Below are 18634 nucleotides of genomic sequence, written 5' to 3'. Positions count from 1 at the left end.
CAAAAGAGGAGTTGTCGGAAATGGCCTCACAAGAAGTCTCCAAAGCCCGAACGCTCACAACGGTTGTAAGCGAGCCCATCATCGACAGCACCCGTTACTCCAAATGGATCCGATTAGTTAGAGTGACTTCGTGGGTGCTGCGGTTCGTAAAATTGCTTAGAATCCCACAAGAGCAAAGATGTTCTTCGTCCAGTTTAACAGCCACGGAAATCGAAGAAGCTGAATTGTACTGGGTAAAATGGATTCAACAGGATAGATATGGAGAAGTCATAGCTAGACTCCAGGAGAAGCAACAGGTCAGCTCTAGGCAGCTTAAGTCGCTGGACCCGTTCCTAGATGACAGCGGGATTCTGAGAGTTGGCGGAAGATTGCAGGAGTCCGATCTACCATACGCCATTCGACACCCGATCATTCTACCGCCTAGAAACCACATCACTACGCTGATCGTCCGCCGAGTACACGCGGACATAGGAAAACACGCTAAGGGCGTAAACGCAGTGTTAGGCGAATTGAGACAAAGGTTTTGGCTGGTGTTTGGTCGCGAAGAAGCCAAAAGAGTGGATATCGCCTGTGTGATATGCACTAAACAGAAGAAGAAAGCTGTAGGCCAGATCATGGCCCCCTTGCCTTCACATCGAGTTACGATACCGATCAGAGCCTTTGCGAGATCAGGCGTTGATTATGGAGGACCTTTCACTGTGAAAATAACAAGGAATACCTCAGCAAAGAGGTGGCTCTGCCTGTTCACGTGTACGACGTCGCGAGCCGTTCATCTAGAAATAGCCTACTCTCTAGATACTCACAGTTTCCTAAATGCCTTTTCTAGAATGGTGGCCAGAAGGGGCAAACCAGAGATCGTCATTTCAGATAATGGGACCAACTTCCACGGTGCTGAAAGAGAGCTTTCCGAATTGATAATGAATTTGGATCACGAGGAAATCGTCAACGATGCTGCCAACAAAGGCATCACTTGGCGCTTTGACCCACCCTGGGGTTCTCATCACGGAGGACTATTTGAAGCTCTCATCAAGTCTGCGAAAAGAGCATTGAGGGCCATCCTTTGGGAAGCACGCGTCAACGACGAGGAATTACAGACGGCAGTTACCGAAGTGGAGGGGTTGCTGAATTCCCGCCCTTTAACGTATAGTAGTAATGATCCCAAGGATGAGACCGTATTAACCCCAAACAACTTCCTGATTGGGCAGTCCGGTGGGCAGTTGGCACCGAGAGTCTTGGAGGGACTCGCTTTTAATCCGAGACATCGGTGGCGTTATGTGCAAGATTTAGTTTCGAAAGTCTGGCGAAGGTGGAACAAGGAGTTTCTCTCCCTTCTTCAGAATCGAGGGAAGTGGCTTGATGAACGGGAAGATTTGCAGGTGGATGATGTCGTGCTGCTGGCAGATCCAACCAACCCACGAGGACGATGGCCGCTGGGAAAGATCATGGAGACTCTTCCATGTAGCGATGGACATGTCCGCAGCGTGAAGGTGCTCTCTTGTGACAAGATCCTCATTCGACCCATATCCAAACTATGCAAGGTAGTGGTAAATGGTTCCTTTTACCACGGAGGGGAGGATGTTGGCGCAGAGCGAGTCCCGGCCCGGGCGGAAGCGATCGATTGAGAAAAAAAAAACAACATCGTGATCTGAGAACTTGGAATTTAGCTTTCGCTCGCTCAAAACCTAGTATTTCTTCGCACATCGGAAAAAGTGATCGTTATCATGGATAGATATTCAGATTAATAAACATCTTAAGAACACGGAGGTGAAGTGCTGTATCATGTTTCGCTCAGACTTTCACTGGATTAAACTACTTTGTAGGCAATCAGCCTTTTTTCTCCGAAAATTACCGCGTTCTTGATGACTGCCGAAACCTCGTGCAGCGCAAGTTGATTTACCTGATTCTCAAGGAGTTTCGCTCGTCATCATTTGTGTCATTGTTCCGCCGCACTAATTTGACAATCGTGGATAACTTTTATTGATTTATTGGAAAACCCCGGGGTTACGTGATTTCGTGCGCGCGCGTGTGGTATATATATATATTTCGTCGTCTGTTCTTCCACTAATTGGATATATCGTTGTTTTGAAGACCTGGAGGGATCCGGGTATGTGATTCGTTGTCTATAGGATTATAAATATACTAAACTAGCCTACATGTATTCCTCTACGTGTCTGGAGCACTGGAAAATCAGGATTAGGACCACACGGCCAGACTCTAGTGATTGAGAACGACAAGAAGGTGAGATAGTGATTTATTTTATTAGAATTGTTTTCGATACAGTCCTCGAGTGTGGTGATAGCAGATCCGCCAAAACAGGTCGGGTGGTGGATTGGTCGGGTGGTGGATTGGTCGGGTGGTGGATTGGTCGGGTGGTGGATTGGTCGGGTGGTGGATATGTCGGGTGGTGGATTGGTCGGATGGTCGGGTGGTCGATTGGTCGGGTGGTCGATTGGTCGGTAGGGGATGGGCATCAGCAGACGGAGCAATCCCCATAATGAGATGCGTAGGTGCGATGACTGGAACGAGGCTGAAATGGACCACCGGATTGTAAAGTCAGGCCGGAATTCCCGGCATGGCGAAAAGGCGGATAATCCGCGTCCGCGCTATAATCCGCGCTATTTTTAGAAATTCCATATAATGTATGTTATCATCATTATCATTGCAGATATATTTACATTTATAGGTTCTCATCATTTGCACACTATTTTTGAAAACATTCAGCTCTACCTTATTAATTAAAATGAAAGAGTTCATTGGGGACTATTTCATCCGGCGAGCGAGCAAGTTCAACGTAACTGGCTGAGTGAGAAGGCTCCGATCGAAAACCCCGGTCGAAAACATGGCAATGATTATGTCCGTGAAAATGCGTGAGTCAACTGGCTTCTGGTAAGTTTAAAACTAGGCCTACTGGGGTATTAGGGAAAAATGTCATACACCCATGTCACTAGTCAGAAATTATATATAATTTAAGATTTTAACATGCCATCCAGCATCCTAAGCGAGTGGGCGTATGAACTGAGTCTGTGCTTGCATGCATTGCATGTGTTGTAGTGTACTGTACATATGTATACATGGTATAGTGACATTCACATTGTCATTGGCACATTGGCCTATCAGGCTATAGGTAGGTGTAGGCGCGTAACATTGGTGGTTGCCCCTGTGCGCTTTCCAACCCCACTTCTAATCCTAATTATTTATTGAAAAAAAGCATGAATTCACTGATTGAACATTGAATAAGTGCCCTGTGTACAATAGCTGACTGTAGTGTAAGGTGCTGTGAAAACCACTAAACAGCTGTGTTGCTTTTTCAGCTTGGAGGGCTACCTGAGGAACCGTAACTTGAAGCACATCAGGAGCAGAGGTGATGGGCACTGTATTCTGCACTCCTTTTCCACCAGCCTGAGGCACAGACATAATCAGTACCCTACTGATTTGAAGATGGCGATACGGAAGGAGATATATCATCATTTTGAACATTATGAACGCTTTCACACTGATGAGACGTCCATCCATAACGAAGTGGAGACTTATTTGTCGCAAAAGATTTCTGATACAAACATAGCTGACCTCATCATCCCCATTCTATGCAACAGTCTTCGATGCACTGCCATTATAGTTGAGTCCATCAATGGTGTGGTGCATGAAACTGCTGTTCATCCAAACAGAGACGGTGTACTGGCAACATTTGAAGTTTACCTCCTAAGGTCTGTGGATCACTACGACAGTTTGTTGTTTGGTGATTGGCGAATTCCACTGCAACAAACGCAGTGTAATCAGGTGAGCTTAAAAACTATGGGATACCATTATCATGTATTGGTGTACCCCGGCCTGTCGGCACATTTTCTAACCACTTTAGCTAAAGATCCCAAACACTAGAATAAAAATATATTTTTCTATGTATGGGGAACCAGTGAACCGAATCACAGCCGAATCATTTATGGAAATGAAAATATTTTCACTTAAATCTACCTTTCGTCAAAAGTACTTTCTAGTGTACTGTTCTGTAATTTCTGAACGTAAAAAAATTGAGTTTCAAAGTTTCCTTCGTTCCTTTGCATTGTGTTTTCAGGAAGATCCAGTCATCATTGTATCGAGTGAGAGCGACTGCGACTCGGATCAGCCTGAGATGCTCAACCTTAGCTGTTTGCCTGACATGGTCAACAGTGCTACAGAATCATCAGCGCAGTTTTACAAAGGGGACAGAGAAACACCAATCTTCCATACTGGTGACAGGCAGTTGAGGGCCAAGTACTGTCTGGACATCATTGTTAGTAATCCACCTGATCCTAATCTCCTATGTAAGAAGTTGCCTTGTCTTGTACAAGACAACTTAATGTTTGTGCTGAACTTAGATGAAATTCCCTTCTGTGACATCCAGTGTGATGGCCATTCAGGCTGGAGGAATGATGGTACACGCACCTCCACATTTGCGAAAAAGGGTGATATTTTCACATGTACACATATCAACAAAGCCAAAGACTTGCTCCCCAACAATTTTGTTCTGTACAGGAAGTATTTCACACACAGAAAGGAGGCTGACCTGAAAAGATCCATTGTGTACATGGCACAGATGGGGAGGAAAACCTATTCAAAACTTTGAGTGCAGTCTTTCCGGATGCAGTGCACGTAAGATGCTTTCGTCATTTTGAAAAGAATGTTGAAAGCCAGTTGAAAACTTGTGGCTTTAGTAAGGCTGATAGGGACAGAACTTTGAAAGAAATATTTGAAGCAAAATTAGGTCTACTTTTATGCGAAGGACCTGACCAGTTTTCTGATAGATTCCAACAACTGTCGTATGACTGGCTGATCCGAGAACCAGCAGGTCAATTTCTTGATTACATGGTGGGCAAAATGCCAATGATGAAGCAAAGTGTGCTAGTCTCAATTAGGAGGCGAGCTGGTCTTGGCCACCCACCTGCAATGTTCTATACTAATGATTCCGAATCAATGAATTTTAAGATAAAATCATGGGTTCAGTTCAAAGAGAGCTCACTGCCAACATTTGTAAAACATGTGGCCAACGCTCTTGCTGGTCAGGAAGATGATATCAAGAAGGCGATGCTCAATGTTAGAGGCAAATACTGTGTCAGGTCAGTTTTCGAAAAACAGCTGGTTAATGAGAAATACTTTGAAATGACCCCAACCCAAAGAGCCCAAGTGTTGAAAATGAAACGGCCAGGGGCCATTGTGCTCACCGTAAGTATTTTTAGTAGACAGTTACAGAAAGTGCTACAGTATGTAGGCCTCTCATAATTTATACATGCATCTGTGACCAGTTCAGAGCCGGCCCTGGCCAAGTGGTGAATCCGAGACTTGTGGTTCCAAGCTTGTAGAGTCTAGGTGAAAATGATAGTGAAGAAACGTGCCACTCCATGACAATGGTGAATATATTTTTAACTTTGACCTCAGTGACCCTGACAGGTAGGTCAAATAACAAACCAGGGTGATATGTGATGTAGACACATCCACCTGACCATAACAATTTCATCACTCGTTACACTACAGCAATCGGCAAAAAACGATTTCCAAGATGGCCGCCTAATTAAATCTATGGCACCAAATAAATCAAAAAATGAAGAAAATGTAAGATAGAACTCAGAAAAGAAAAAAGGAAAAGATGAAAAATAAAAATATTTTTGGCTGTCCTTGACCGGGGTTTGAACTCACGACCTTTGGATTGCCACAATACGAGGAAAAACCCACAAAACATGCAATTTCGGCCATATTTGAATTCCGATCTGGCTGAAACTTGGCATACAAATAGTGGCTTCTTAGATGCATCATTACACAAAATTAAAACTCTTTACATTGAACAACAACAAAACGTACCAAGAATGGTAAAGTTTTCAACTTTGACCTCTGTGAACTTGAAAGGTGGATCAAATCAAAAACCCGTAAGATATGTGATGTATCCTTGCTGGGAGTACCTACCATGAAACTTTTATCAAAAACAAATCAGTAATAAGCGAGAAATCACACTTTTTGAGTTTTGAGTTTGGGCCCCCTGGTGGCCAAGTCAATAATCAGACCGAACCAAAATTCAGTGTAAAAGGTCAACTGACCTAGGGGGTCATTTGTTCAAAGTTTCAAGTTCATAACTGTTGCGGTTGAGAAACGTGCCATAGTTACACTCAAACGGCAAATTTACGCCATTTGACCTCTGCGACCTTAAAAAGTAGGTCAAATCCGAAAAATCGTGCAACATCTGAGGTAACCTTGCTAGGGGTCCCTCCCATAAAAATTTCATCAAAAACAATTTGCTAATAAGCAGGCTATTGCACTTCTTACTTTTTCTGTTTTGGCCCCCTGGTGGCAAAGTCAAGAATCAGATCAGGCTGAAATTCAGCACCAGAGGTTATCTGATATAGGGGGTTATATGTACCAAGTTTCAAGCTCATAGCTTTGGTGGTTGAGAAACGTGCCATAGTTACACTCAAACGGCCAATTCACGCCATTTGACCTCTGCGACCTTGAAAAGTAGATCAAATTAAAAACTCGTAAGATATATGATGTATCCTTGCTATGAGTACCTACCACAAAAGTTTTATCGAAAACAAGTCACTAATAAGCGAGATATCACACTTTTTAGATATCCACATTTGGCCCCCTGGTGGCCAAGTAGAGAATCAGATCAGACAGAAATTTAGTGTCACGGGTCATCTGACCTAGGGGGTCATGTGTACAAAGTTTTAAGTTCATAGGCCTAGCGGTTAAAAAACGTGCCACTGTTTTTGAACTAGGATACGACGGACGACGACGACGACGACGACGACGACGACGACGACGACGGACGACGACGGACGACGGACACTGCGGTATCGTATAGACTCCCCTACGGTGAGCCAAAAATGAGGAACAAAATTATTTGTGAATTCCACTCTGGTAGTAGTTCCACATATTCCTCCCGATTGAACACTGATCCCAGTGAACTTGATGTACTGAGCGTTTCTGTTGATGAGGTCAAAATTGGTGTCAGCAAATATCGTATTCAAGAGATCTGGCTGAGGGCAGCTGTGCTGATTCAAAGCTGGGAGAATTCTTGCACACTAGCTCCTGGAAACACGGAAACTAACATCAAGTTCTGTGTAGTCCATGACACAACCTACAGAGAGAAAATTGAAGTTGTATCCTGGACCAAGCATGATGGCCATATGTCATGCTCCTGTACTGGATATAAGATTGACTCTATTTGTCCTCACATTGTAGCATGTGCTGAAGTGAATGACTGCCTTCGCCAGGTCCTGCTTGCACGAAAGAATAACAAGACAGGTTTGAATAAACATAAGCTCAGCACATCACAGTTCAATCTGGATTGTGCTGGTCAAAAGGGGGGCAAGGTTCGCCGTGTCAGAAAATCGGCATGTAAGGATAAGAGTGAGAAATCTGGAGATTCCTTCTACTGTGTCACTCCTTGTCAAAACCCTATTGAGCATGACAACAAAATCATATTGAAAGCTTTACATGGCACTCAGATTCGGAAATGTTATGGCTGCAGTCGCAACATTCGAACCCCACCTGTAGTACCACCTCCTCCGAATGATGTTGTATTGGGTGCAAGAATACTGTATTCCTTTAATAATCCTGCCAATGGAAACCTCAAGTTTGTGCGTGACTGGAAGTACCTTTATATGCGGCAGAAATGCATTGCTAAATATGTACACCTTGGATTTCACATTTGTGACAGAGTCAGGGGTAAACTCGGTGTTTCTCACAGGGAAAAGTTGAGCAGAGAATTCAACTTGGATTATACATGTAGTAGCTTGAAATAGGCGAAGTGTGGTCAGACGCTTCTGGTGGGTAGTGCATAGGAGCTGAACTCATGCTGGAGTGGAAGCAAAGTTGTGCAATTCGTTTCTGTAATCAGAATTGATTAATTGATTAATTATGTGATAGCATGTCCTTCATGGACCATTGCTTTGTCCTTGGAGGATCATCAGTATAATTCCTCCAAGCATCTATTGAAGTCATGCATATCTTTTTTTATATGTGCTCAATCCATAATCAAAAAATCATTACTGCTTTTGTTAAATTTCATTTGAGATTTTATGAGGAAAGTTTTCAATCATTGTAGCATTCATTGTAGATTCTTGTCCTTGTCGGCCTATGAGCCATTTGCATACTCTCTTGTGTTCATGTACCGGTAAATGTATGTTGCTGTAATCCAAAAGGGGGCTGTTCTGATTCCACAAATTCTATATCCGATTGAAAACTTCTGTTGTCAATCATATTTGAATTCCTGATCATTATCAGGATTATCAATCAAAATTTGGTCAAGTTTTATAGGTTAGCTATATGGGTCTTCTATGTTTCTTGGATTCCTTCCTACCATAGCCTGGAAATGATGCTATTAAATTAAAGCATTTGTAAGTTTTTCAAGAAAGTTACAGTGACACTACTGTTCTTCATTTATAAGAAATTAATGTACTTTATTATATATGTATCATGTATAATCTCACTAAATGATACATGTATGTCATTGGTATAGTGTGGGCTATCCTTTAATGTTTGCAGTTTGGTAATGTTACTCGAGGTCTAACCAATAGTTCGTAAAACATGGTATTTATCAGAACAGCCCCATTTAAAACAAATTTGTTAGATTTATTTTTTAGTACTTCATATTACGAATTACGATATACCTTATCTTAAAGCATAATGTTTACTGATTGTTTGAACATTTATGTTGAATTTTATAGTCTGTGTACTGTTTTTTAGGATGGAATTCTTAATAATGATATTTTTCAATAAATTCTCTCTTTCGTTGCTTATATTTTTATGAGCTGAGCTATTCCGTTGTCACTACTGTACTGTCCTGCAGAAAGGGCCCCCCAATTTCTTTTCTATAGAGTCCTCCAGGAGACGTCCCCTCATTCCAGGTGGCAACGCTTGGTGAAGTCCGGCTGGAGCCGTTCCACTGTCCCTAGCATCCTTAAGAAATCAAGTAGCGACAATATCAAAGACATTCTATGCACTATGACATATTGCAAATCTTTTTGGCAGCATTTGGGAAAGTGCTGTCATCGCCGGCTATCATGTGAGCCGTCGAAGTCCTAGCAAACCCTAGACGAGTATTCTACCTGCATGACCTGCGAGACCGCCCCTTCCTCAATCACCGGCGAACTACTTTAAAATTGTTATGTATCACGACTACACATTGGCAATTTCTAAAAATAGCGCGGAATATAGCGCGGACGCGGATTATCCGCCTTTTCGACATGCCGCGGAATTCCGCCGGAGACTGTTCGCTGACGTGACGAGGCGACGTGACGTGACGACGTCACAAAGACGACTCCCTGGTGTGCGAAGTGACGTCAAGCGGGGCCCGAATGACGTCATCCGCTCTGGGTGACGTCACTACCCGACCAATCGACCGCCCGACCATCCGACCAATCGACGAACTAACTTGACTATACAACCGATTCACTCCTGAAAAAAAAGCGGAGGAACTTCCGACGGGGGATTCTACACTTCTGCCCGTGCTTGCTTCCATTCCACTGTTTCATCTTTTATAATATACATATTTTATAACGCATTTATTTTGCTGTTAGTGTTATATGATTTCTCTGTAGATTCTAACGCTTTTTTTTAATTTTTTTTTTATTATCATTTGTAGTCACGTCACCTCCGCACGCTGATGGTCAGGGTACATTTCCTAAGACAGATCCCTGCCTGTTTTACTTTCCTCTGCATCTTCTCTCTATCCCGCACCAGTTTATTGTATTTTCCAAACCTATATGAATGTAGTATTCATCTGGCTCAATAAACTGCTTTGAATTTGAATTTGAATATAATGTGTTGAGGCAAAGGCGACGACGAAATCGTCCCGAACGAAGGTGGTACGTGAGACCCCTTAATTTGCCAAGGGAGACGAAAGGTGAATTTCATTCTCTTGTGAATGATATGCGTGGAAGTGCATCAACGATATTTCCGAATGAACGATGTTACGTTTGATGACTTGCTGCGGCGTGTTGTGCCTTTCATTGCTCACAAAGGTACCCATAGGTTTCCAATATCTGAAGCAGAGAGACTATCAGTAACGTTGCGAATTTTAGCATCCGGGAATTCCCAGCAAAGTGTAGCCGACAGCTACCGTATCAGAAAGTCAACTATCAGTGGCATATTATATGAAACATGCGAGGCTCTATGGACCGTCCTTAAAGACGACTTTGTGGCCGTACCCACACAGGATGATTGCATCCGAATTGTTGCAGAGAACTGGCAGAACTGGAACTTCCCCATGTGCTTAGGTTCAATAGATGGGAAACATGTTGCTATCAAAGCTCCTCCTCGATCCGGAAGTGATTATTTCAATTACAAAAAGTATCACTCCACCATTCTAATGGCGGTAGCAGATAGTAAATACAGATTCAGAATGGTTGATATTGGAGCTTATGGAAGAGAATCAGATGGCGGAGTTTTCAGTCGATCACAGTTTGGCATCAAGATGGATAATGACACATTGGGCATACCAGAGTCCGGTTGTCTCCCAGGAACTGATATCGAGGTCCCCTATATGTTTCTTGGAGATGAAGCATTCCCACTGAAGAAGAACCTGATGAGGCCATATGCTGGTAAGTATAACGGTTGCACATTTTGCTACTGAACGGATTAACTGTGCCGATTCGCGACGAAAATAGTTGTGAAAATGCCATGAATTGGTCATTTGACAAAAATATGTTTCTATAACATCCATTTAAATTTTCGAAAATGGCGCAAAGCATTTTCCATTAGTTTTTTGGTGCGAATCCAGGAAAATTTAAATGAAAGTTATAGAAACAGATTTTTATTCCTTGACCGAGTTTCATGAAAGAGGGAGTATCAAGAGAGCTGGAATCCATTTGAACCAAAAAATATTTTTGTATATATTCAAGTTTATTATATCAGTTAGAAAGTTATCCTACAAGTTAATGGACAATGCTTCCTAACGATATCAATAAATTGGATGTAATTTTTTTTCAGGTACTGGATTGGATTATGAGCACAGAGTATTTAACTATCGTCTCAGTAGGAACAGGCGGTGTGTTGAAAATGCTTTCGGCATACTAGCAGCAAGGTGGCGAATATTTGGAGGTCCAATAGAAGTAAAGCCAGAAAACGTTGACGTAATGGTCAAAGCTACAATCGCTCTTCATAACTTTCTTTTGGCAAATGACGGACATTTCAACCCACGTGTTCGCTATGTACCACCTCAGTTTGTTGACTTCATTGGGGAAGATGGCGAATTGAAACCAGGGCAATGGAGGGAAATTACAAAAACAGATACAAACTTGCAGGAGGTTGGAAGACTAGGGGCCAATGTAGCAACAAGGCAGGCAACGAAGATCAGAGACACACTGTCCGAATATTTCCAAACAAACCACGGAATGGTTCCCTGGCAAAGAAATGTTGTTGATCGCGGAAGACACCCTGCGTTACCTTAGATACATGTCGGTCTGAAAACACTAGTTAAATGGGTAAGTTAGGCATACCATAAAAATTGTCACCTAATGTCTGAACGAATCTGTTGGGAAAAAGGTACCAGTGGGACGTTGGGAAGAGGTCAGTGGTGATTCAGCAGGTGGGATGAAACTATCACTGTTGAACGATAGTGCTGATGTTGAGGCGGAGGTCATTGCCATGGTATTTAGTTGGTTTCCTGTAGGCTGTGTCTGAAACAATGTAACATTAGGCCTAGGATCACTTTCTGCAATGTCTTTCTCTTCCACTTCAAACAGTACTTGCTGAATTTTCAACTTGGCTAGAGAACGATTTTTCCTCGAGAATTTCATTAACGATGCGCCAACCATTTTCCAGAATAGTGCCTCAGAATGGTTATCATCAACATTTGTCACTGCAGATGACTTGTTTCGGAGGTACGTAACCATGGCTTCATCAACATCATTACATTGCATTCTCGAAGATTTGGTGCCGGTTTTCTTTGTCGAGACTTTACATGTACCGATTGAGATCCGCGATGTGTCGTTGCTGCTTGTTGATGCAGAAACAGTTGGCTCCTCGTGATCCTTTTCACCGGCGTCATCGCTTTCCTCATCAGCGATAGAACGCCGGTCCTCGTCATTGCTTTCATTTCCTACCCGATGCATCTTCGTGCAAGACGACCTGCAATATAAACTAGTATTGGGCAATTCGCCTAACAGCAAATTGCAGACCATATCACTGGTGAAAGTATTTTGTCATGTTGAGAAATTAGGTTTGCACCAGGATATAACCAGATAAATCAGAGGCAAATAACCCTGAATAACCAGCTGAATTAGGTTGTGACAGTAGGGGCATCATAAATACTAGAATTAGCTATGGTTCTGGGACTGCAACAACTCAGCATATGGATGGTCAGAATCCAGCAGACAACAAGCAAATGTAATCTGAATCTCAACATCTTTCGTAGCTTTTGATGAGTTTTCTGGTCGAGTGAGGGAAACCAGTTGGCCATCTGATATGGCTGGTGGGGATGAAAGCTCCCAATGTTGGGACGACCAATAATACATTGCGTCTCCACAGTATTTATATTATAATACCTCCCTCCATGCACACATGGTTCTGCTGCCAATTTTTTCTTCAAATGATCTAGGTGTCAATCATGCACTTGTGGGTACTGGCACCACGTAGGTAACTTCTGATCTGATCTTAAGTGGCAGGTTTTTGGTGCTTTGTCCTGGTGCTCATTTTTAAGATGACAAAACACTATCACCAGGGATATGGTCTGCAATTGCTGTTAGGAAAGTCACAACCTGGGGACAAAAAATAAATGTGATTTAGACTTCGCATTCCTTTGAAGTGTAGGTTGCAACATCCCAGGCCATTGATGCATGCATGGTCACAACATAGGGGCAACCGGGAATCATGGCAAGGATTTTTACAACCATTCTTTTGAGGTGTAGATTGTGATGCGAGGGAAGTGTCTTGATCTCTACATAAAATTCCTTCGACATGGTGCAACAAACCAGTCCAGTAGATATATACATGGTCATAGCATACGGCATCGAGACAACCAGTATGCAAGGTTACGGCCAGGCCCAAGGGGTATGACCGATCAGCACTAAGAGTAAAAACGTAAAATGCAATAATATCTTTTTAAACTAACTGCCACAGTAGGTTTATTTATTCAGTCTTTTTGAAGTAAAAGAATTACGTGAAAAGAACGAAATACGGCTGGAATATTATACTGGTTTGTCTTCGGACGGCAAATTCAGCACTGCACCGATGTCAAGGTTAAGACGGTTATACGACTTTGCCTCATCAGCTCCTCGTGGTCAAGGCTCCTATATCCGTGACTGATGCGGTCGCAGAACAGAACAGATGCTGATCATCCCCGTCACTGCGTCAGGCTGTAAAACAGAGCGAGGAAATATTTTAACTTCACCAGAAGTTTTATCATTCATTATTCAGACCAACAGACACTGACTACCTGCTAATAGTCTATGAATTTCATTGTCATAATTCAGAACAAACACTTATCACCTTTGCTGACAATATTTTCAGAAGGTGTGTACATTCGTGTGTCCATTTACACTGCACGTGTATACGTGCTTTACTGTACATTTCTACAGGAGTGAGCAGGATGTACAGAAAAACGATCTCCAAAACTGTTGCTTTCAGCACTCGCGACACGTTAAGCGAGGTTTTAGCAATTATTTTCAGTGAAGGTATATCTCATGTGTAGAGTCTGGGTGATTTTGAGACATTCTTAGGTGTTTAAGGCGCACAGTTTGATGAAACTTGCCCGAATTCGTAATTTTTTTGATGAATGTATATCCGCCATTGCGGGGATCTGGAAACTTTCGGATGACAAGTTTGCCTCAAAAGATGGACGTGCTCCCTATAATCACCCAAACTAACAGCGAATATATATTCTTAAGATCCTTTTCATGACCTCTGATGAGTTAATTTTGTCTGATGCAGTGTTTCAACCCAAATTTGAGGGCGATTACAATCACGAAAAAATCACACTCACCCAGTCTAGAATGCGTAGACGAAATGTCTGTTGGCTCTTCCATGTAGCGGGTATCCTCCCACCTGTTCAGGTCGGGACAGATCAACGTTGAGCAACTTGCCTAATCGGTAAAAACGCGGGAGGCAGTGCTATTACCGAAACGGTTCAGAACCGGCGATTTTCATCAAAAATCACCCGAAAACTAAAAAAGTAAGCAACGACTGCAAAAATAAAGTACACGTTGTTCGTTAGCAGGTTATGAAACGTAACCTAACCAAATTTCAGGTCGTTCCGTGCGGCAGTTTCGGAGATACGTGTCGAAAACCACATCCCTCGGGTACTGAGATCGGCTCAGTAAAAACAATAGACCATATCCACGGAGTTGTGGATATGGTCTAATGACAATATTAACTTCAATGTTGGGGGGGGGGGGGACATGTCAATAAATGGTACTTGCATCGCAAAAGATAATTTGTTCCTAAATCATTATAAAATTACCATGCAAGACTATGAATGAGAAAATTTAATAACATAAAAACTGCATATAATATAATTGTAAAGGTTGGAAACCCAAAATAAACTGTTCATTTACCTTTGTACATTTCCGTCAGTCTCTCTATGTTTAATATGGTCTGATAGGAAACTCATCAGATCATAGTATTTCCATTTCATTTTTTTCCCTCCAGGGTCACCGCTTCGACCACCTGCAGACTTTTTCACCTTCGTGTACTGATCTCTCAGGTATTTCCACCTATCTTTCATGTCTTTCCAGTGTCTGTCATCAAAATGCTGACCAATGGATACCCAGCTCCCCTCGCATCTGCCATGATCATTGTACTCGGACAGAGAGCTATTGTAGAGGTTGGGATATTTCCAAACCTCTTCGATCAAACGTTCATCTTCAGTAGTAGCAAAAGGTTGTTTCTTCCTCGAAGACATGGCGATGAATGTAGACTGAATGGAAGCGCAATGCGAAAAAAGTTAAATTTGGTTTATGTCCAACGCATTACAAACGGTTATGTATTACGCACAAGTCGTCCGGGTGCACAGCGCAATGCGAGTTGTCCGCCTCTGTCCATGTTCCGCATGTCACATTTCACTTGTTACATAAGGGTCTCCCGCGAGTGAGCGGCGACCAAAATTTCCGTTCCGCATGTGGGTCGGCGAGCGAGTATGAACTGGGCTTGAGGCCAGCAGCGTACCGCAATGCGCCGGGCAATGCCGCAGTCAGTTCAAATCCCCTCACCTGTACCTATTTGGTTCCTGCATAGAGCCTACCTGTCCGTTAACAGGAATAATGCAAGGTGAATACATGTACATTGAAATACAACGATTACACCATCATAGATTCTATGATGGCCGATGGTAGATCCACTGATGGGCCGTGACGTTCCATCGATGGGAGTTCGATCATAGGCCCAATGACGGTGGGTCCCAGAAGAATGAACGTGAACGTATGCAGCAAAGTACAAGCCCATTTGAGTGACAGTCTTCGAAATTCTGGAAAATAAGAATATTTCACCAATTCTGATATAAATTTGTTAATGGCCTGATAACGGATTCCATCCACGGATCAATGATGGGCCCATGGTTGATACGACGATGGGTTCCATCCATGGATCTGAATGGGGGTCTTCATCATATATGCATGGTATGGCCAAGGGTGGAATCGCCGTCAAAGATCAAAGCATGGACACTTTTACCTGTGTAACGCAGTCACACTCACCTAATATTAGCTTTCCTGTCTCCTGCGTTCACCAGTAGTCGATTAGATGTGAAAGCTGGCACCTCAAACCACAAAAATGGCTTGCTGAAGCGAGCAATACCCCTCAGCCTATGTGAGGTGAATAATGATTTTGGTAAGAGAAGGGAAGTATAGGAGAGCATAGTGTTTTATATTATGGCTGATGTTATTTTGGGTTGAGTTACGTGGAGTGTCATTATTGGCTTTGCGGGTGTGGGGAAAAAGACAATGGATGGCGATAGTGTCTTGGAAATTTTAGCAGATCATGTCGAGGCAGCGAACAATGCATTTATCAATCAAATTTGGCCCCAACATCCCGGCCTTTAAATGTGAACTAAATGGGTGAACATTTATGAAAGAGACACTGAAAGTCGCACATCACAAACCTATTAAAAATTAAGCCCTCCTAGCTATCACCGTTAGTGTCAATATGACCAAAGTCTGTTTAGGCAAGCGCCCCCTATCTTGGCCATAAAGGGTTAGAATTTAAAAAATAAAAAAAACTCTCTGACCTGTTCTGGCCAACGTACATACGCACCTAGTTTGAGACAAATCCATCCAGCCGTTAATGTAAAAATGTCCAAAATCTGAAAATCACCTGCCACGCCCACTTTTAAGAGCGCTTCAGCTTGGATGTTCCCAATTTATGTCAACACAAAAAAATGTTCAAATTTCATAATCTGACACAAACTTTTTACCTCTGTGACCCTGAAAATAGGTCAAGGCCAAAACCTGTACGATATATTATGTCCCCTCATAAGAAGTAACCACCTTTAAAATCTCAGTGAGCTTTGATCAATATTTAGTGAGATATCACACTTTTTGTGTTTTCGCATGATGCCCTCTGGTGGCCAAACCAGTAACGTTTCAAGGTTGAATGTCAGTTTATGAGTTACTGTCACTTAGGGTACACATATACATAGAATGGGATCAATAGCTTCAGTGGTAACAAAATGTGAACATTACATCTTGACCTCTGTGACAAAAAGAAGGTCAAGGTCAAAACCCATAAGAAACATTGGCATTTTTATGGTAGAGGTATCTGCCATAAAAATTTCAGGAAGCTGCAATCGAAATTGGTGGAGTTATTGCATTTTTTGTGTTTTCACATAGTGCCCCCTGGTGGCCAAAATGTAAATGAGAACATGCTAGATTTTGAATTCAAAATTACCAGTCATCTGTTCTTACTACCAAAAAAATTCAGCACGCTGTGACCAATAATAAGTGAGATATCGCACTTTTTGTGTTTTCGCATGACGCCCCCTGGTGGCCAAACCAGTAACGTTACAAGGCTGAATGTCGGTTCATGAGTTACTGTCACCTAGGGTACACACGTACAGAGACTGGGATCAATACCTTCAGTGGTTACGGAATGTGAACAATTCGTCATTTTACACGAACTTTGACCTCTGTGACCTTGAAGAGAAGGTCAAGGTCATAACCCGTACAACATATTATGTCCCCTCTCAAGAGGTATGTGCCGTAAAAATTTCAGCAAGCTGTGATCAAAATTGTTGGAATTATTGCATTTTTGTGTTTTCACATAATGCCCCCTGGTGGCCAAACCATGAGTGAGATAACGCCAGATATTGAATTCAAATTTGCAAATCCCCTGTTCATACAACCAAAACAATTTCAGTGAGCTGTGACCAATAGGTGGGGTGACCAGAGTTCAAATGTATTTACAGCCAGAAATGGGGTGAAGCAAGGTGGTGTTTTGTCCCCAATCTTGTTTAGTATCTATCTTGATGAGCTGTTATTTTCATTAGAAAAGTCGGGGGTTGGATGTTATATTGGCATGTTGTTTGCTGGTGCATTTGCCTATGCTGATGATGTGATTATTTTAGCTCCAACGTTAGCAGCACTAAGAAAGATGCTCAAAGTTGCGTCCAGTTACTCGGTCGAGTTTATGATAACATTCAATGCTGCAAAGAGCAAGTTTCTTGTATTTGGGAAAAATGGCGGTATAGATATAGTGATCGAGTTTGAAGGGGTGGTACTTCGTCCTTCTATTTCAGAAATTCATCTGGGTGTGATTTTTGGAGAGTCTTCAATGAATAAAAAACTTCAGAGTGGTGTAAATGATCTGTACAAAAGGACAAATTTATTGGTATCACAATTTCGGTTTGCAAGTATTGATGTTAAGTATCGGTTATTTAAATCGCACTGTATGTCTTTATATGGTTATCAGGGATGGGATCTGTCAACGCAAGGCATGGAGAATATATTTGTTGCATGGAGGAAGTGCATTAGAAACCTCCTTAACCTGCCGTATCGCACTCATTGTGCCCTTCTTCCACTAATATTAGACGATTTGTCTATAGAATTTCAAGTAGAAAAACGATTTGTGAAATATTTTGTTAGTATCTTTAAATCTAAGAACATTTATGTTAAGTTGTGCAAAGACATTATTATAAACGGTAGTCGTTCAGCAATTGGGAAAAGCTTCAATTTTACTGTGAACAAGTATAGGTGGGACCGATTTGAGCTCCCAAGTTTACCCCAAATGACTAAGGATATTGTACAAAGAAGTACTCAGAATTGTAGTATAGACTTGAGACTGGTGGCAGCCCAAATTAAGGAGTTGCTAGGTATTAGAGAGAATGGGTTAGGTATCTTGACGATGAATGAGATTGGCGACATCATTTTTCATCTGTGTGTTAATTAATTTCCACTTGTCATTATTGTAATACGTCTAATTAATGCACGCACTATACATGTAAATGCACTGCACCATTATGCACTAGGTTAAGAAGTGTACTCTTTTGATGTACGAATAAACATACATATATATATATTAAGCGAGATGCGAGATATCACACTTTTTGTGTTTTCCCTAACGCCCCCTGGTTGCCAAACCAGTAATGATATGAGGTTAGAAGTTGGTTTATGAGTTACTGTCACCTAGGGGTACACATGTACAGAGACTGGTATCAATTAATAGCTTCCATGGTTACGAAATG

The 18634-nt window shown here is 42.2% G+C and overlaps 2 protein-coding genes across 2 annotated transcripts; both read left to right on the top strand.

The window, feature by feature from the left end:
* The first annotated feature begins 20 nt into the window (after positions 1-20).
* On the top strand, positions 21-1622 carry LOC135488532 (uncharacterized). The gene has a single exon (XM_064773167.1). It carries the CDS (start codon positions 21-23, stop codon positions 1620-1622), a length of 1602 nt encoding a protein of 533 aa, XP_064629237.1.
* Positions 1623-9928: 8306 nt separating this feature from the next.
* LOC135488531 (uncharacterized) lies at positions 9929-10600 on the top strand. The gene has a single exon (XM_064773166.1). The coding sequence runs from the start codon at positions 9929-9931 to the stop codon at positions 10598-10600; it is 672 nt and encodes a 223-aa protein (XP_064629236.1).
* Positions 10601-18634: the final 8034 nt, after the last annotated feature.

This window comes from Lineus longissimus, chromosome 5 (assembly GCF_910592395.1).
Source record: "Lineus longissimus chromosome 5, tnLinLong1.2, whole genome shotgun sequence".
Taxonomy (NCBI): domain Eukaryota; kingdom Metazoa; phylum Nemertea; class Pilidiophora; order Heteronemertea; family Lineidae; genus Lineus; species Lineus longissimus.
Note: the sequence above shows the minus strand (reverse complement) of the source record. Positions and strands in the feature narration are given on the sequence as shown.